At 39.9% G+C, this 19,429-nt stretch overlaps 1 protein-coding gene across 3 annotated transcripts in view; it reads left to right on the top strand.

Annotated features, from left to right (window-relative positions):
• Positions 1-19,429, top strand: part of LOC126109588 (max-like protein X) — a 54,918-nt gene that overhangs the window by 22,660 nt on the left and 12,829 nt on the right. For all 3 annotated transcript variants that reach the window (XM_049914621.1, XM_049914622.1, XM_049914623.1), the window contains exons 3-6: positions 5,666-5,769; positions 8,101-8,241; positions 12,225-12,392; positions 13,719-13,832. In XM_049914621.1, coding sequence (XP_049770578.1) covers positions 5,666-5,769; positions 8,101-8,241; positions 12,225-12,392; positions 13,719-13,832 — 527 coding nt within the window. The remainder of the gene's footprint in view (positions 1-5,665; positions 5,770-8,100; positions 8,242-12,224; positions 12,393-13,718; positions 13,833-19,429) is intronic.

The raw sequence follows: 19,429 nt of genomic DNA on the forward strand, positions 1-19,429 counted from the left end.
GTTAGTGAACTGCTTATAGATGTTGACTCTGAAATTATTGGTATATCCGAACACTTCTTAAATAAGGAGACAATTCAGAGGCTTCCTTTACCAGGATACAGGTTGGCTGGCAGCTTTTCTAGGAGCTCTTTGCGGTGTGGGGGAGTAGCCATGTATGTGAAAAACGGCATCCCATTTGAGTCAATTGATGTTTCAAAGTACTGCACTGAAAAGGTGTTTGAATGTTGTGCGGGTGTGGTTAAATTTAATGGAGCTAAACTTCTAACTGTTGTTATTCGTAGATCCCCAGATGCCGATTTCACAACATTTTTGCTAAAGCTGGAGGAGGTTCTTGGTTCACTTTATAGGAAATACAAAAAGTTAGTTATATGTGGTGACTTCAATATTAATTGTATAAGTGATTGTGCAAGGAAAAGAATGCTGGTAGACCTCCTTAATTCATATAATCTTATGCAAACCGTATTCTTTCCAATGAGAGTGCAAGGGAACAGTAGAACAACCATAGACAACATTTTTGTTCATTCCTCATTACTAGAAGGGCATTCTGTTAGCAAAAAGGTGAATGGCCTTTCAGATCATGATGCACAAATTTTAACTCTAAAAGATTTTTGTGCTGCAACACATGTTAAATATAGTTATCAACTGTGTAGGAAAGCTGATCCTGTTGCTGTAGAGACCTTTGCAAGCCTTATCAAGGAACAAGAGTGGCAAGATGTTTATAGTGCTGATACAGTAGACGATAAATATAATGCTTTTCTCAAGACTTTTCTCGTGCTCTTTGAAAGTTGCTTTCCGTTAGAACATTTAAAACAGGGTACTAGCACAAACAGGCAGCCTGGGTGGCTGACTAGAGGGATAAGAATATCTTGTAGAACAAAGTGCTTTCGTCGTTCGTCTAAGCCTCGCGCCTCAGTAGTATGTTTACATTTTGCGTTGTGCAGCTGTAGCGCTTATAAGCTAAGTACTGACAAACTTATTTGTGCTCTGTAATACAGTTATTAAATTTAATAGATTTCAGCAGTGTTGCGTGCCGTTTGTGGTGGAATAACGACTTAATAAACTTTTGTAATCGTTCGCTCGCTGTGTTTTATAGAGTTTTCAGTGTGCTGAAGTGGTTTAGTAAATTTCGTGCTTTAGTTTTCAACTGACGTTTATTATTCTTTCTAGTGAAATATTTCAGCAAAATTTTCATTCAGTGTTTTATCTTCGCTTAGTGTTACAGTGGTCGTTTTAATTTTTTGGTTTTAGCTAATAATTTTGTGAACTTTTGCTGGTATTGGTATCGGCTGTGTTGTAGTGGTATTAATACAAGTAGCTGCTTTCTTAGTAGGCAGAGAATTTCGAGACCATTATTGTTAGTTCTTAAATAGTTCTACTGGTGTAACTGAAATTTGGTAACGTAGACGTATAGCTTTTTTCAGTAACTGTAAAATTTTACCATAAGTGAAAAGTGTGGGCTCTGTTGTAGGTTTGTGAGTAGTGGATTACGGTGTGGGATTTGTTCAAAGTATTTTTATTGGGGGCAATGCAGTGGGGAAGCCAGTGGTCATTTTAGGGAGATCCTCTCCTGGGTATGTAGAATCTGTAGTAAAAACAAGTTAATAGAGGAGCAGGAGCATAAGATCTGTGCCCTTCAGGTGCAGTTACAATGCGCAAAGGAGGAACTAGATAGGTTGAGGAGGGTGAAGGGTGGTGGGGAGTGGGAACTGGCAGTTGGCAAGAAGGTAGCTAGGAAGAGGAGGTATTCAGACAGTTTTACTTTGCATACATGCAATAGATACGACCAACTGTCAGAGTTGAGTGGAGAGGAGCCTCGTGTAGCCGTAGATGTAGGTAACTTACAGCAGTCCTCAGCAATTAGGAGGCCTAGGTTAGTTGCAAAGTCTAGCAGAAAGAAGGTTCTGCTGCTAGGTAGTTCCCACGGTAGAGGTGTGGGCCAGCAGTTGCAGGAAGTGTTGGGGAGTGAGTACCAGGTCACCAGCATTGTGAAGCCTAGTGCAGGGTTGGCTCAGGTGACTGAAAGCTTAGGGGAGTTATGTAAGAATTTTACGAAAGAGGATCAGGTAGTGATAGTGGGTGGAGCAGGGAACAGTCTCGATAGGGGCGGGGAATATGATGTCCGTGGTGACTTGGTTAAGATAGCTACTCAAACTGGTGGCACTAATGTGCATTTCATGCAACTGTTTCAGCGTCATGATCGGCCTCACCTTAATGCGGCTGTTAGGCACGTTAATGTGGGGCTGGGGAGGGCACTGATGGCAGAGGGCTTGGATCACATTTCAGTGGTGCCAGTTGGGTCTATAAGTAGATGGGGTTTCACTAGGCATGGCCTGCACCTCAATAGGTATGGGAAGGGGAGGCTGGCTAAGCTTATAGGTGACAGTGTAGTGGGTGATGATGATGGTGGTGGTGGTGGTGGTGGTGGTGGTAGTGGTAGTGGTAGTGGTATCACTCATGGAAAAATTCCTGTAGTAGTTGGTGTTTGAGCTGCACCTTTTTTAGACTGTAGTCAGCTGATAGATATACCTTATTAAAGGAAGTGCCTGTAACTAAGGGCTCACTTCCAGAGGATGTAATGTTTCCAAGTAGAGAAGGAATTAGCATATTTCATCAAAATATAAGAGGTATTAGAGATAAAGTTTGTGAACTGCTAATAGATGTTAACTCTGAAATTATTGGTATATCAGAGCACCACTTAAATAATTTGATAATTCAGAGGCTTTCTTTACCAGGCTACAGATTAGCTGGCTGTTTCTGAAGGAGTTCCTTGCGGGGTGGGGGAGTGGCTCAGTACGTAAAAAACAGTATTTCATTTGAGTCCATACATGTATCACGACACTGCACTGAACAGATATTTGAAAGTTGTGCAGCATTAGTTGAATTTAGTGAAACTAAACTTCTAATTGCTGTTGTTTATAGGTCCCCTAACTCCGACGTCAGAGCATTTTTGCTTACGCTGGAGAGGGTTCTTGATTCACTTTGTAGGAAGTATCAGAAAGTAGTTATATGTGGTGACTTCAATATTAATTTTGTACATGATTGTGCAAGAAAAAGGATGTTGGTAGATCTCCTAAATTCATATGATCTGATGCAAACTGTGTTTTTTCCAACTAGGGTGCAGGGGAACAGTAGCACAGTCATAGACAATATTTTTATTCATTCTTCATTACTAGATGGGCATTCTGTTAGTAAAAGGGTGAATGGCCTTTCAGGCCATGATGCACAAATTTTAACACTAAAAGGTTTTTGTACTCAAACCAATGTCGTATTTAATTACAAACTATGTAGGAAAGTTATTCCAACAGCAATAGAGAGTTTTTCAAAACTTGTCAAGGAACAAGAGTGGCAAGATGTTTATAGTGCCGATAATATAGATGATAAATACAATGCTTTCCATAACACACTTCTCATGCTCTTTGAGAGTTGCTTTCCATTAGAACATTCTAAACGAGGTACTATCAGTAATGGACAGCCTGGTTGGCTGACTAGTGGGATAAGGATATCATGTAGAACAAAGTGGGAATTATATCAAAATGTTAGAAGTAGTCACAATCAAGCTACAGTAGCCCATTACAAAAAGTATTGTAAGGTGCTTAAAAATGTTATTAGCAAGGGAAAAAGTATGTGGTATGCAAATAGAATAGCTAAGTCACAGGATAAAATTAAAGCCATATGGTCAGTTGTGAAGGAAGTGTCTGGTCAGAAGCACAAGGTTGATGATTAAAGTCAGTTCGCAGTAATAATATTTCTGTTACTGATGAATCAGATATATGTACAGTATTTAACAACCATTTTCTGAGCACTGCTGGTAAATTAAATAAAAATTTAGTTTCTACAGGAAATCATATAAATTTCTTAGCAAATGCCTTTCCGAGGTTGACGTCTGAAATACTCTGTGATACAGACAAGATGGAGATTGAGTCTATAATTAAATCACTGAAGACTAAGGACTCTCATGGTTATGATGGAGTGTCTAATAGAATATTAAAGTACTGTGCTGCACATGTTAGCCCTGTATTTAGCCATATTTGTAATTTTTCCTTTAGGAATGGTCAGTTTCCTGAGCGATTAAAGTACTCAGTAGTAAAGCTGCTTTATAAAAAGGGAGAAAGGGATAATGTAGATTATTTTAGACCTATATCTATGCCATCTGTGTTTGCAAAAGTTATCGAAAATGCTGTGTATGTAAGGTTAATTGATCATTTTATATCACACGATTTGCTATCAAATGTACAGTGCGGCTTTAGAAGTAATTTGGCAACGGAAAATGCTATATTCTCTTTTCTCTGTGAGGTTTTGGACGGATTAAATAAAAGGTTGCGAATGCTAGGTGTTTTCTTTGATTTAACGAAGGCTTTTGACTGTGTTGACCACAAAATATTACTGCAGAAGTTGGACCATTATGGAGTAAGGGGAGTAACTTACAATTGGTTTGCCTCTTACTTTAAGAACAGAAAGCAGAAGGTAATTCTCCGCAATATTGAGAGTGGTAGTGATGTTCAGTCACAATGGGGCACTGTTAAGTGGGGCGTTCCCCAAGGGTCGGTGCTGGGGCCACTGCTGTTTCTTATTTATATAAATGATATGCCTTCTAGTATTACAGGTGATTCAAAAATATTTCTGTTTGCTGATGACACCAGCTTGGTAGTTGAGGATCTTGTGTGTAATATTGAAACAGTATCAAATAATGTAGTTCATGAAATAAGTTCATGGCTTGTGGAAAACAATTTGATGCTAAATCACAGTAAGACTCAGTTTTTACAGTTTCTAACTCACAATTCAACAAGAACCGATATTTTGATCAGACAGAATGGGCATATTATAAGCGAGATGGAACAGTTCAAGTTCCTAGGCGTTCGGTTAGATAGTAAGCTGTTGCGGAAAGCCCATGTCCAGGATCTTGTTCAGAAACTAAATGCTGCTGTATTTACCATTAGAACAGTATCTGAAATAAGTGACAGTTCAACACGAAAAGTAGTCTACTTCGCATATTTTCATACGCTTATGTCATATGGTATTATTTTTTGGGTTAATTCTTCTGATTCAAAAAGGGTATTTTTGGCCCAAAAACGGGCTGTTCGAGCTATATGTGGTGTAAGTTCGAGAACCTCTTGTCGACCCCTATTCAGTAGTCTGGGAATTCTGACATTGCCCTCACAGTATATATTTTCTTTAATGTTGTTTGTTGTTAGCAATATTAGCCTATCCCAAGAGTTAGCAGCTTTCACTCAGTTAATACTAGGCAGAAATCAAATCTTTATGTGGAATGCACGTCCTTGACTCTTGTGCAGAAAGGAGTGCAGTATTCTGCTGCATCCATTTTCAATAAGCTACCACAAGAACTCAAAAATCTTAGCAGTAGCCCAAAGTCTTTTAAGTGTAAACTGAAGAGTTTCCTCAAGGCTCACTTCTTCTATTCTGTCGAGGAGCTCCTGAAAGAGCTAAAAAATTAAGCAAATTCCAGTGTTACATGGTTGCTTTTCTTTATTCAAACTTACGACTTGTCGCCTGAATATGTTTTTTATATTTCATTTTATCTGTTTCTACTATCGTGTTATAATTTCATGTATTGACTTGTTCCATGACCATGGAGATTTCTCCTTAATTTGGTCCTACAGAACAATAAATAAATAAATAAATAAATAAAATCTTGTCTTCTCTACAGACGAGGAAGACGACAGTGATGGTGGAGGCACAGGCAGCAGCAGGGGGAGCAGCATGGGGAACGCACTGAGCTACAAGGAGCGCCGCCGGGAGGCCCACACCCAGGTACTTAGCGAGAGGATTTGGTAACTTGCTAAAGACAGGTGCTCGGTGGTAGTACCGACTTGTTGGAAATGTGCAGGCTACGGTTCCATGTATCACACCCTGCAGCTGATCACCTTGGTGGGCTGTCATCTGCAAGTAATTGTTAAAATTGTTCTGATCTATTAGAGCCTGATCTATTAGAGCATTAATATCAAGAACAATTTTTAAAATGGTGTCGTAGCGTAGTGTTTAAGTTACTGGGGTGGAGTGGTGAAGGTTATGTAGTTGAGTCCTATTGAGTCTACCTCTTTTTTGAAAAGACTGTGGTCATTATTTTTATTAAGTTACTTGGTTCAAATACAATTTTTCCCCCTTTCTAATCCTTTGTCAGATTTTATTAATTCTGTATTTGCTCTCATTTTTACTTCTGTGCATTCTTTTTCAACTAGTAAACTGCCACATTTTTACAGAATTGAACTCCCTTGTGTAAAACAGCTTCAAACGCCTGATTGTTTCACCAAGGAGTTAATGGGTTAAATATTGGACTTCAAGCACATAAGCAAGAAAATATTTAGGAAAGGTATCAAATTATGCTTGTAAAGTTTGTCGGAAGTTGCTGAATGCCCTCATTTTCATTTGAGTAAAGTTCAGGTATTTGTGTGCGATAAGTTAAGCTGTCTCAAGCCAAGCAGAAAGTGTATAATGGTAATACTTGTCTCATTGTGTTAAACTTTTAACATTAAATCATACTACTTAATGAGTAGGTGATGGCAGCATTTTAAATTTTTGAGTTTGGTCAATATTATCAGAGTGTAAGTGCCCCAGAACAACTGGAAAATCTGGGAAAAACCCAGGAATTTTTTCATCCAGGAAGACTCCGGAAGTCTTTTAGAATTTCAGCAATTTTTCATTGTTTTAGTTCCCAGTTAAATTTTTGTAATTTTGACTGATACTAACTGATACTCTAACAAAGAATTTTACTTTAGCACACTATTGCAGAATAAGACTGTAGCGATAAAACATAAATGAAAGAAAAACACCAAAATAAAACTTCAGTTGCAATGAAAACGCACTATTTATAGTAACAAAATATAGTGGACACACAAGTGTCTGCTAACAGCAAAATGTGTTAAAAGGTTTAAAGACAAACACTGCAATACTTTGTATCAACAAAATGCTTTCAATGAGCGTGATGTCATAACTGTTTAGGTTTATAGCAGATCACGGGAAAATATTGCGAATGGTGGTTTGAAAAGCGTTACCTTCAAAGTAAATTTCCTTTTACACAAGGTGAATTATGGTACATGTGAGAATGTGCGCTGAATTTCTTAAATCGTGGAGTGTTTGACTCTCATCCGATACCTAATACTTTGAGGACAGGCACTTAGAAAAATTTCGGGTCCAGAGGACCAGCCATTTATCGCGTTATTTAAAATTTTAGTGGTACATTTGTGTTTGATATATCTTAAAAGGATAACGTACACTGAAAAAGGCCAACCTTACAGGTTAGTTTTTCATATTTCTGTTAGCTCTTTCGTAGATAACAAATTATGCAATAATATTGGCAAGAAGTACAATTATCCTTAAAAAAGTGCGGGTGAATTCTTCGGCAATTTCACATGTAATTGGCTTTTCTATATAAAGTTGACGTGCTTGACGGAACATGTATTCGGTCAGGTAACCCACAAAATATTCGCTGCACAGCACTGAAATGTATAAGCCTGCTTGTAAGAAATATTCAGCTGCTGCAATTCAACCTGTACCCTTAGGGTCGTACCTAACCCTAATACCCCCCCCTCCCCGCCACACACACACACACACACACACATTAACTTTCCCTAACTTTTTCTAATTGTGTGTTCAAAATTCTTTTGTTCACACTACTTTAACAGTCATGTTGCCATTGGTCGACTACATGACGTGTCCCATACTTGGAATGTCTGCGGAGATCACATGACATGAGCTATGATTGACTGACAAAAGTGCATCACAGTCTCAATTTCAGTGCTTTTAAAGCTATTGTGCTGTATTTGGTGGATTTTTTCCCCTAAAGTGTCAGAAAGTTCTATGCCAGTCTATAAAATCCTTACCATTCAAAGGATTGATGAATTTTACGGCTCCAAGGGAAGTATATTGTCAGTCAACATGGAAAAAATGTATTTTCATCCAGGGTATAGTGTATTTTCAACCAGGAAAAGGTGTATTTGAAACTGGGAAATCCGGAAAAAGTGTGAAATAGAATGCTCAAAGTCCTGTGGTCTTTACATGTAAACCGCTTTGTTCTTCTGTGGAATTATTATCGTGATCCTTAAGACAATTAACTTACGTGTGTTGGCTTCGTATCGGTTGCAGGCAGAGCAGAAGAGGCGGGACGCCATCAAGAAGGGTTACGATGCGCTGCAGTCGCTGGTTCCGACGTGCCAGCAGCCCGAGACGTCCGGCTACAAGTTGAGCAAGGCCACCGTCCTCCAGAAGTCCATCGACTACATAGAGGTACTACTCAGACCCAACATGCCTGTGGACTGTGTAGAGCTGATGGCAGTAGAGGGAAACATTCCACGTGGGAAAAATATATCTAAAAACAAATGTGATGAGACTTACCAAACAAAAGCGCTGGCAGGTCGATAGACACACAAACATACACCCAAAATTCAAGCTTTCGCAACAAACGGTTGCTTCATCAGGAAAGAGGAAAGGAGAGGGAAAGACGAAAGGATGTGGGTTTTAAGGGAGAGGGTAAGGAGTCATTCCAATCCCAGGAGCGGAAAGACTTACCTTAGGAGGGAAAAAAGGACAGGTATACACTCGCGCGCGCGCGCGCGCGCGCGCGCGCGCGCGCGCGCGCACACACACACACACACATCCATCCGCACATACACAGACACAAGCAGACATTTGTAAAGGCCAAATGTGCTGAGATGGTCCCCCCCGCAGTATCCTTTATCCTTTCTTTCAGGAATGCTAGTTCTGCTAGGTTTGCAGGAGAGCTTCTGTAAAGTTTGGAAGGTAGGAGACGAGATACTGGCAGAAGTAAAGCTGTGAGGACAGGGCGTGAGTCATGCTTCCGTAGCTCAGATGGTAGAGCACTTGCCCGCGAAAGGCAAAGGTCCCGAGTTCGAGTCTTGGTTCTGTACACAGTTTTAATCTGCCAGGAAGTTTCAATTTGCACTTTGTTGGACCTTGTAGAAATTCCAGTGAGAAATTTGTTAAGAAAACTATGAAATTAATTTTAGTAACATCTGAGATGACATTATTATGTTGTATGTGAACACATTTTATTTATGAGAGACTCAGTGTGTGACTCCGTGCGAGTACTTGTATTTCACATTCGGGATTTTAGTTCCGTCGGCTCGCCTTAATAATGACTGAGAAATTTCCCCACTTCTCAAAATTTTTTATGTGCAGCTTTCAGGCCAGTATTTATGTTGAAGTTGAGCAAAATATATTTGTATGTATGGTTTGTGAAACCTAAGTTTAATCATAATTTCAGTACCAACAATAAATGTGATGTAGGTTAACCTTGTTGTCAATGATCTGTAAAAGCTACAGTATTGTTGACATCTATAGGTTGTGAGAAAAGTATGACAAACAGTGCATTCTGTGTGGCTATGCTTAATAGTAAGTTTTCATTTTATATTAACAGAGAGCAAGATTTCTGAGTGGAATAATGCAAGTAATTTTCTCTTACCCTACACTTTAAGTGACTTTGGAGTTATCAACCTGTACCTTCTAGGGAAATGGGTAGTCAGACGTATAGATAGGAAATTGGCTGCAGACATATTATGAGGATAGGGTTCTGACATTGACCTGAAGGTGTAGTGAGATACAACAGAAAAGTATTTCAGGGGTATCTAACAGTGGGAATTGGTGCCAACATTGTGTTACCTGGTAGAACATGACTCACGTTCATAATAGTCTATTCTAAATGAAAATACCCATCATAATTATGACAGAATAGTTGAGGCTTTGTTTTATATATACATACTCACACATGCGTGTCAATGGAAGTACAAATTGTTATCAGTATTTTGAACCGCACATTATATTGATAAATATGCCAATTCTGTGCAGTGTGTACATGACAATAGGAAAAACAATTTTTAACTGACACTCCTTTGAGTAATTTTATTTCTTTTGTTTTTGTGTAAACTAAAATAATATGACATTTATATCAAAAGGGAAATAGGCTAGAACTTACCTTCATGTGGCAGAATGCTTAGATTCATAAAAATGCAGTCTGATTTCTTTACAAGTTATAAATAACCTTTTGCTCCCTGTACTTTACCCCTACTATCTTCAGATTTCAAATAGCGTATTCCAAAACTTATTCTAAATCCACTAATGCTATAAATAAAGGTTAGCCTTTCTCGAAGCTGTTTTCTAAGGTACATCATATGATCAGTGTTGTCTTGTGTGTTCTTACATGTCTCTGGAACTCAAATTGATCTCATCACCAGTTTTATGTTTCTTCTGTAAATATTTGTGGCAGTAATTTGAGGTTACTGTTAATACAGGATGACACAGAAAAATGGAAACTTTTGGAACACCTAATGAAAAATAGAAAAAAATGTGCCAAAATTTTTTACTGACAACTGAACTACTACAACGTACTTTGTAAGAGACAGTAATCAAGTATTAATGTCTGAAAATTGCATCCTATGGATGTTATCCTCCTGTACATATGCAGTATTTCAATCTGCTGCTGAGCAGGGTAGTATAGTGGTTAGCACACTGGAATCCCATTCAGGAAGCTGACAGTTGAAACTTGTGTCCTGCCATCATGATTTGGGTTTTCCACGATTTCCCTAATTCGCTTAAGGCAAGTGCTGAGATGGTTCCTTCAAAAGAGCGTGGCTGCTTTCCTTCTTCATCCTTCCATAATCCGACCTTGTGCTCTGTCTCTAATGACCTAGTTGTTGACAGGATGTTAAACACTTACCTCCTCCTCCCTGCTCCTTCAATCTGCACTTGAGGTTCCTCATTGATTGCTGCACCATGTCAGCTGGGAACCACAAATTTCAAATTGAATTCTTTGTTTTGGTTCATCCATTGTTCTTGGCCAGGTTCTGTAGATCCTATAAATGTGGTAATCTGGAGGACAAGAGAATGCCATGGAGTCTTGAGATGACATGGTTACCAAACAATTCTTGCACAGCTGCCATTGATTGCCTAGGAGTTTGTTATGTCCACCATCTTGTAAAATCCAGGTTTCAGTAATTTGTGGATTACTGTTCGATGCAGGCACAGCAGAAGATTGAAACATCTCAGCATAACAATCTGTAGTGTTTGGAGGGCGTTCATGTACTCCATTATGGTTGCTATCTGCCCAGTAATGGTAGTTGTGCTTATTCACATAACCTATGAGATGAAAATGGGCCCCGTCGACATTCACAGCTTGTGTGGAAACCCATTGCCCTTATTTACACCTGTCATAATTTGCTGACAGAATTCCAATCATAACTGGTAATTGTTGTCCTTCAGTAGTTACACAATGTTGCTTGTAAGGATGAAATTTCAGTCGTAATGGAGAATTCAGTGAACACTCCCTCATGGCACTCTGCTAACAGCTGCTTGTTTATGAACTGAATGCCGTTGGCTCCGTAAGATTGAAACACATAGAGTATGAGCTCTTCTCGGTCATTCTGTCAATTCTTTTTTAGAGCAGATTAAGTCTCTTCAAAATTTTTAATCGACATTTTTATCGTGTTTTTCGAGGGAACCTCACTGTCCACCTTGTATTAACACTTTGAAAACCGGCCATTTAGAACAACATTGGGCCAGGAAACTCAGCTCGTATGCTTTCATTTGAAGTGTTACTGGCACATATGTAATTGATGTATCTTGAAGAGACATACCAAAACAGGACCAAGCTTAAGATTTATTTTTCATGTTCACTTTAGTTCTTTGACAGATTACAAATTTTAAAACAATACTGACAGAAAGTATAATTATCACCCCAAGAAAAAAGTGTGAGTTGATTTATTGAGCAATTCCTTCCTCTTGGAACTTCCAAATTTCTTACTCTCTCAACAGACCTGATTTATTTGTTGCAGAATTACAGCAAACTGCGAAACCTAATGAGCACACACACAAAATTACTTCAGGGTGACCGTGTTGGCTCAGCCATTTGTGACAGCAGCTGTTAAGTTCACTAATGTTTGTTTCGAAATAATTCTAGAAATTGACTACAGTTGGCATCACCAGTCAAGATCGTGAGACGTCCGTACATTGTTTTCGTATGAAATGAGTCCAATTTTCGAGTAATTGGTGGCTCACACATTGAGAAAATTTGGGCCCGGCCTATACTCATGTGCAGTCTACTTGGCACAGAGTTGCAGTCCGAGATATGTTCTGGTTCAGTCTTGGACTCTTAAGGTGTTGGATTTGATTGTAAAAATAAAATGCTGTAACTGGAGACTGCATTTTACAAGAAAACATACCCACATGATGTCACATTGTTTCCTCCCTTGTTGCAGTTCCTGCTGCAGCAGAAGAAGAAGCAAGAGGAGGAGCGGAACAGCCTGCGCAAGGAGGTGACGGCTCTGCGCATCATGCAGGCCAACTACGAGCAGATCGTGAAGGCGCAGCAGAGCCAGCCAGGGCAGGCTGTGCAGCGCGTCTCGGACGAGACCAAGTTCCGCGTGGTGAGTGTGTGCCGCGGTTCCCTCAAGGGTTGATGAAATTTGTAAAAAGTCCCGCTTTCATACGTGTATGGCAGTGAATGGCATAAGTGCATATTGAGTTTGTTTTCTGTCGCATAATTTGGATAGGTAGCCTACTACTGTTTATTTGTAGCATTGTCCAGGGCACTGAAAAAATTTCATGCTCTTAGTAATGAAAAATTTAAATAATTGATCACATACTGTGGTGTGTGTACTGTAAGACCTTCAGTACACACACCATCAGATTATTTGACTTGTCGCTCTAACGAAGTAGGCGAGTGTCAGCAATATGTCTCGTGGTCTTATCGTGGCGTGTTTTATCTTCTGCCGTTAGGTCAGACGATAGAAATGCCACTTGCACATGTAGAGTAGCAGATTGCTGGTGACCAACTTTAAACAGAACTTGATTAATTTTCACACACATTTATTAAAATAATAACAAGCATAAAAATTACTTAACTTGGTTCTTGATGCTATTTACAATTGACAATCTGAAGTTCCTTTGGTATTGGTACATTAATCTTATTCTTACATATATCTCTGATACTTGACAAAAGTGTCTATACATTTATCTTCATGGCTATGTACAGGAATATGGTAATCTTATTAGGCGCAGACTGAAACTTGACTATAGACTGGTACAGACAAATGTAGAACTCATACAGACTGGTACAGACTAATGCAGACTGGTACAGACTAATGCAGACTGGTACAGACTAATGCAGACTGGTACAGACTAATGCAGACTGACTAATCGGAGGTCTGTACACTCGTTATAATACCTCGCGCGTTCATGTATCACTGCGCGAGTGTGATCCGCGAGGAGAAAAGGTTCTACGTTAGCAGCAATCTCATTGGCTGCGTTACTTATTAATACGCGGATCGGCGGAAGCAGAATTTGGTCCATTTCTATGGCAGCGCCATCTCATAGGGCGGAGACGGACGAGCGCTGCGCCTGCGCTGTTGAGCTTAGCGGGGCGTGCTCTAGTGGGAAAGTTGTGTACGCGCTGACTACGCGGAACTATGTACACAACACGTACCTAAGGAATAATTTGTATGTGAGAAACTAAGGTGGACAGTGGAAAGTTTTTAAAGATACAGTAATGTGCGATAACCACTAATGCAGACACTAACCCAGTAACGTGTAGATGAAAGATAGCACCATTATTTTAACATTTTTCCACCTCATCTGTTCACATATCCAATAATTTACCCCAAACTATTAAAATAACTGTTGAATTTGTAATAAAAAAATGAAAAACCTTATAACTTCAGGCTGTAATAATAAAAATTGTCTTTAATCTCCAGTTTCAGGCTGTGATGGATCAACTCTTCCAGTCATTCAGCAACATCTCAGTGTCAAATTTCACTGAACTGTCAGCTTGTGTCTTCAGCTGGTTGGAGGAACATTGTAAGCCACAGGTGGGTGATAGTTGTTTATTAATATACAAAATAAAAATTCGCAAGTCAATATCTGCCATCTTTGGTAACTGTAATAGTTGAGTAGTATTGCATTTCGTGCAACTGTTTCAGCATCATGATCAGCCTCATCTTAATGCGGCTGTTAGGCGCGTTAACATGGGGCTGGAGAAGGCACTGATGGTAGAGGGCATGGGTCACATTGCAGTGTGCCTGTTGAGTTTCACTAGGCGTAGCCTGCACCTCAATAGGTATGGGAAGGGGAGGCTGGCAAATCTTGTAGGTGACAGTGTAGGGGTGGGGGTGGGATCGCTCATGGAAGAATTCCTGTAGTAGTTGGTGTTAGAGCTGCACCTTTTTTGGTTTGAGGTCAGCTGATAGGTATACCAGCTTAAAGGAAGTTTCTTAAAGGGCTCACCTTCAGACAACGTCAAGTTTCCAGGTAGAGAAGGAATTAGCATATTTCATCAAAATATGAGAGGTATTAGAGATAAAAGCTAGCGAACTGCTTATAGATGTTGACTGAAATTATTGGTATATTGGAGAACCACTTTAATAGTTTGACAGTTCAGAGGCTTCCTTTAGCAGGATACAGACTAGCTGTCTGTTTTTCGAGGGGTTCCTTGTGGAGTGGGGGAGTGGCCATGTATATTCCATTTGAGTCCATAGACGTATCATGGCACTGCACTGAACAGGTATTGGAATGTTTTGCAGAAGCAGCTGAGTTTAGTGAAACTAAACTACTAATTGTTGTTGTTTATAGATCCCCAAACTCTGACTTAAGAGCATTTCTGCTCAAGCTAGAGGGGGTTCTTGATTCACTTTATAGGAAGTACCAGAAATTAGTTATATGTGGTTACTTCAATATTAATTTCTTATATGATTGTGCTACAAAAAGGATGTTGATAGATCTCCTAAATTCATATGATCTGATGCAGATTGTGTTTTTTCCAACTAGGGTGCAAGGGAACAGTAGCACAGACATAGACAATATTTTTATTCATTCTTCATTAGTAGATAGGCATTCTGTTAGTAAAAGGGTGAATGGCCTTTGCCATTTATAGGATTTATAAGTTTTACAGCTCCGAGCGAAAGTGTATCGCCACTTGTTGTTGTTGTTGTTGTTGTTGTTGTTGTTGTGGTCTTCAGTCATGAGACTGGTTTGATGCAGCTCTTCATGCTACTCTATCCTGTGCAAGCTTCTTCATCTCCCAGTACCTACTCACTTAACAATGATAAAATGTACATTCGCCAGGGAAACACTGTATTTTCACCTGGGAAAGAGTGCATTTTTAACTGTGAAATTTGGGAAAAATTGTTGAAACATTATTTTTTTTTTCTTGTTCGCGTACGCACCCTGGCATTGCACGGCATGCTGCATGCACCTACGAGAACATGCTGAAAAGTAAAGCTCTGAATTTTTTATTCTGTTCTCAATATTGACTGAGGTATTACATGTCGTGCATATTATTCAATCGACTTTCCCACTTTGCTGATGCAAGTTGCAACCTGTGGCCTAGAAGGCTTTGTATTGTAGTGTGTAACATGGTGGTGTGTAATGTAATGATGTCAGTGAGTTTCTAACCACAGAAAATGTGCATCCAATTGAAGTTCGGTTGTTTGATCTTGTAATGGAGGAAACAGTGGTGCTAATGTAATATTACACGCCATTTAGGCAAATGACACTTCAGACTCCATATTTATGACAAAGAATGGTGTTTGTGACAAAATAGTAAAGTAGTATTAGGTAGGAAATATAGTATTAGGTAGGAAATATGTTGTGAAACACGTACTGTGCACAATTGTTTTGTTTCACGTATGTGCAGAGTTGAACAGAGAAATGTGAGGTTCAAGTAATCAGCAAGGAGCGACGGCGGGTAAATGTCTTCTGCTGTGCGTGGAGACTTTTATGCTTTGACATCACAGCTTGGTGGTGTCTTGACTCCTCTCCAAGAATGTAAAAAGCAACAAACAAAGGAAGCTCAAAAAAGAAATAATTTACTTTTTGTTGGGCCTTCAAGGCGGACATTATATTTAATTTAATTATGAAGTAATTGTGGTCTGTGCACCCTTTGAAGCAAATAAAAGATAGTCAGTGATGAAACATTGAGGTCATTTAGTAATTAGAGTAGATATTGTTTTCCCTTCCACCAATAACAGCTGCAGAGCAGAAGAGTTTGTCTTTGCAGGGCTGCGCATGGTTCTATGGAGTTATTCCTTGCAGAACCTTCACATAATGAAGATAACAAACAGCGACTGAGTTACATTAGAGATAAATTAATCCACAATACATAGGGTGACAGATCAATGTTTGTGTTCTGATTCAGCTCCAAACACATAAGAAGATGGCCAAAAATACTTCAATAACATTGTGTGTGTCAGAGGTTGTAGTGGATGACTGTGCATACAGCAGCCAACGAGACTCCTCAGAATCCGGTTGATGAACTCTTCATAAAAAATTGTCAGATAACACAGACACAGTTCTAAGGGAAGTGTGGCATATCACAAGAGCATGTTCAGACCATCATTGTAGAACTGCGGTACAGAAAACAGTGCACGGGTGGTTCCTCGAATGATCATTCCTGACCTGAGACGGAGGAGATTGGACATTTGTCTACAATTTTTTTTTTCATGTGAGCGTGAGGGTGGTGGATTCTTTAACAGCATTATGATGGGTGATGAAAGCTGGGTTCACTATGTTGATCCAAAAAACAAGAGAGCAGCAGTGGAGTTCCACCGCAAAGGATCACAGACACTATTCAAGACCGTGACATCGGACGGCAAAGTCATGATCACAGTGTTCTGGGATGTTTGAGGTGTGCCATACTTGGAATTCGTGCCTAAAGGCACCACTGTAAACTCTACAAGGTACTGAGAGACTCTCAGAAAAGTGAAAGCACGGTTTCAAAGAGTTTATGTCTATACATGGAGCAGACCACACACGAGCATTGCGACATCTGTTACAGTCCGATATCTTGGGTTCATTGTCATTGATCATCCTCTTTACCATTCTGACTGGGCCCCATCCGATTTTCATCCGCTTCCAAATCGTAAAGAACACCTTTGAGGACTTCACTTTGATAGTGATGAAGCGGTGCAAGCAAAGGTGAGGTCGTGGCTCCGTCAACAAAGTCAGACACTCTACGGTGACGGTATCAGCAAACTGATCTCTCCGTGGCAGAAACATGTTTGTCTCCAGGGTGACTGTGTTGAGAAATAAATGTGTAGACAAGAAGAATAAAGATGAATAATGTTAATAAAGTTAATTTTATTTGAAAAGCTTTAAGAATTTTCACATAAAATTTGGAGGCATTATTTTTCACCATGTCCTCATAGAACTGTTCGATACAATGAACATCTGAGAATGAGGAACTGATTTTGGGGAAGGGGGAAGATATGTGAGCTGGCTGGTTGGTACTTCTCATCTCACAGCATTCCCACACTGGAATTCTTAGCAGTCTGGAGCAGCAGGGCCTCACCATTGGTGACAGTTCCTTCATTTGACTTGGTTTTCTTGTTTAGTCAGCTTCTCCAGGAGACCCTACCGGAGCTGTAAGATTTTACAGCTTTGCCTTTTGAGGGTGTTAGAAGGTGCCTTCCACTTTGTCAGCGTTCTGAATCTCATCTTGTATTCTGAGATGCCTATTTACCCAATTGTCAACCTAAGGCTGATACTCGCACAGCTTTCTATGATGTCGTTCTGCCGATCAACACCGGAATACTTTATTGCCCTGACTAAGCTGTGGTGCAACATCATATTTCTCTGCACCGCATTTTGCTTTCTAATGCCGGTGACATCTTCAGAGGATGTAAAGAATTCATTTGTAGATTTCCAACAAGCTGAACTGATTGAACATAACCGTGCTGTGGTCAGGTCGTGACATTATTCGTTCGCGACCAAAGATTGCAGTGTTTTCTCACCTCCCACCTAACTGTCATAATACTTGCAGTGGATCATGATGCAGTTTGTAATTCCTGTGTGATGGTCTGGATAGATGACTGCTTATTTCACATTACGGCCCTCTTCAACTGTCGGCGGTCTCTGTCAGTCAACAGGTGAGGTCGGCCTGTACACTTTTGTGCTGTATGTGTACCTTCACGTTTCCACTTGACTATCACATCGGAAGCAGTGGACTTAGGGATGTTTAGGAGTGTGGAAATCTCACATACGGATGCATGACACAAATGACACCCAATCGCCTGACCACATTTGAAGTCCATGATTTCCGAGAAGCACCCTATTCTGCTCTCTCACGACTACTGATGTCGCTGATATGGAGTACCCGGCGGTAGGTGTCAGCACAATGCACCTAATATGAAAGACATATGTTTTTGGAGACGTCCAGATACTTTTGAGCTATAGTATAATTTTGGATGCAGGACTTTGTTCATATTTATTTTCATGTATCCTGTTACTCTTGTCTTACAGAAGTAACAGCCAGTGATAAGTTCCTCTTCTTCAGAAACGCTTTCCTTGCCATTGCCAGTCTACATCTTATATCCTCTCTACTTCGACATAGACATAGACGTTTATAAAATTGCATTGTAGACACACACAGCAGCTGTGTCCAGGGTGCAGAAACTGTTTGGGATCATGTTTCTTAATTTGGACACTGTACAAGGTCTGTTCAAAAAATTCCGAAACAGTCTTAATTTTGTGCCAATGTTATGTTGGAACGAAATGCAGTTGACGTCCCTGCACGTGCTTGTGTTTAATGCGTAACTGCCGGAAGTTTCATTGTTGTATGTCAGTTAGTTATTGTCCAGTGCTGGATTGAGAAGAACGTTATGTTGCACAGTTTGTGAATTTTGAGATGGCAAAGTTTGAGGAGCATTTTATCTGCATTAAATTTTGTGTGAAACTCAAGAAAGCCTTTACATAGACATACAAAATGATGCAGGAAGCCTACGGTGAGGAGTGCTTAAACCGTACTTAGTGTTACGATTGGTTGACATGGTTTAAAAATGGCCAGGCAGAAGTTAGAGATGATCCTTGTTGAGGACAATCTTAGACGTCTACCAACAATGCTCATGTCACGAATGTCAACGAAATTGTGTGCGCCAATCAAAGACTGATTGATTGAGAAATTGCAGAACAATGTAACATTTCAGTTGGATAGTGGCATGAACTCCTGACACAGCATTGTGGAATGCACCAGTTGCCGCCAACTTCGTCCCATGGCTCGTGAATCAAGACCAGAAAGAGTTTTGCCTCACGGTTTGTGAAGAGCTTTTGGATCAAACAAATGAGAACGAGATGTTCCTTAAGAGAATCATAACTGGTGATGAGATTTGGATCTACAGTTACAATGTTGAGACCAAGGTTCAGTCTTCACAATGGGTTGGGAAAGGTTCTCCGAGACCAAAAGAAGCTCATCAGGTCAGGACAACTGTCAAAGCCATGCTGATAGTTTTCTTTGACTCTGCAGGATTAGTTCATCATGAAATTGTGCCACAGGGCCAAACTGTTACCAGTGGTACTCACAAGAAAACAGTCTGAAATGTGATGATACAATTCGTGGCTCCTGCATCAAGATAACACATCTGCACATTCATCCTGGTTGGTGCATGACTATTGCACAAAAAACGAAATCACTGTG

This window comes from Schistocerca cancellata, chromosome 12 (assembly GCF_023864275.1).
Source record: "Schistocerca cancellata isolate TAMUIC-IGC-003103 chromosome 12, iqSchCanc2.1, whole genome shotgun sequence".
In the NCBI taxonomy this organism is placed as follows: Eukaryota; Metazoa; Arthropoda; class Insecta; order Orthoptera; family Acrididae; genus Schistocerca; species Schistocerca cancellata.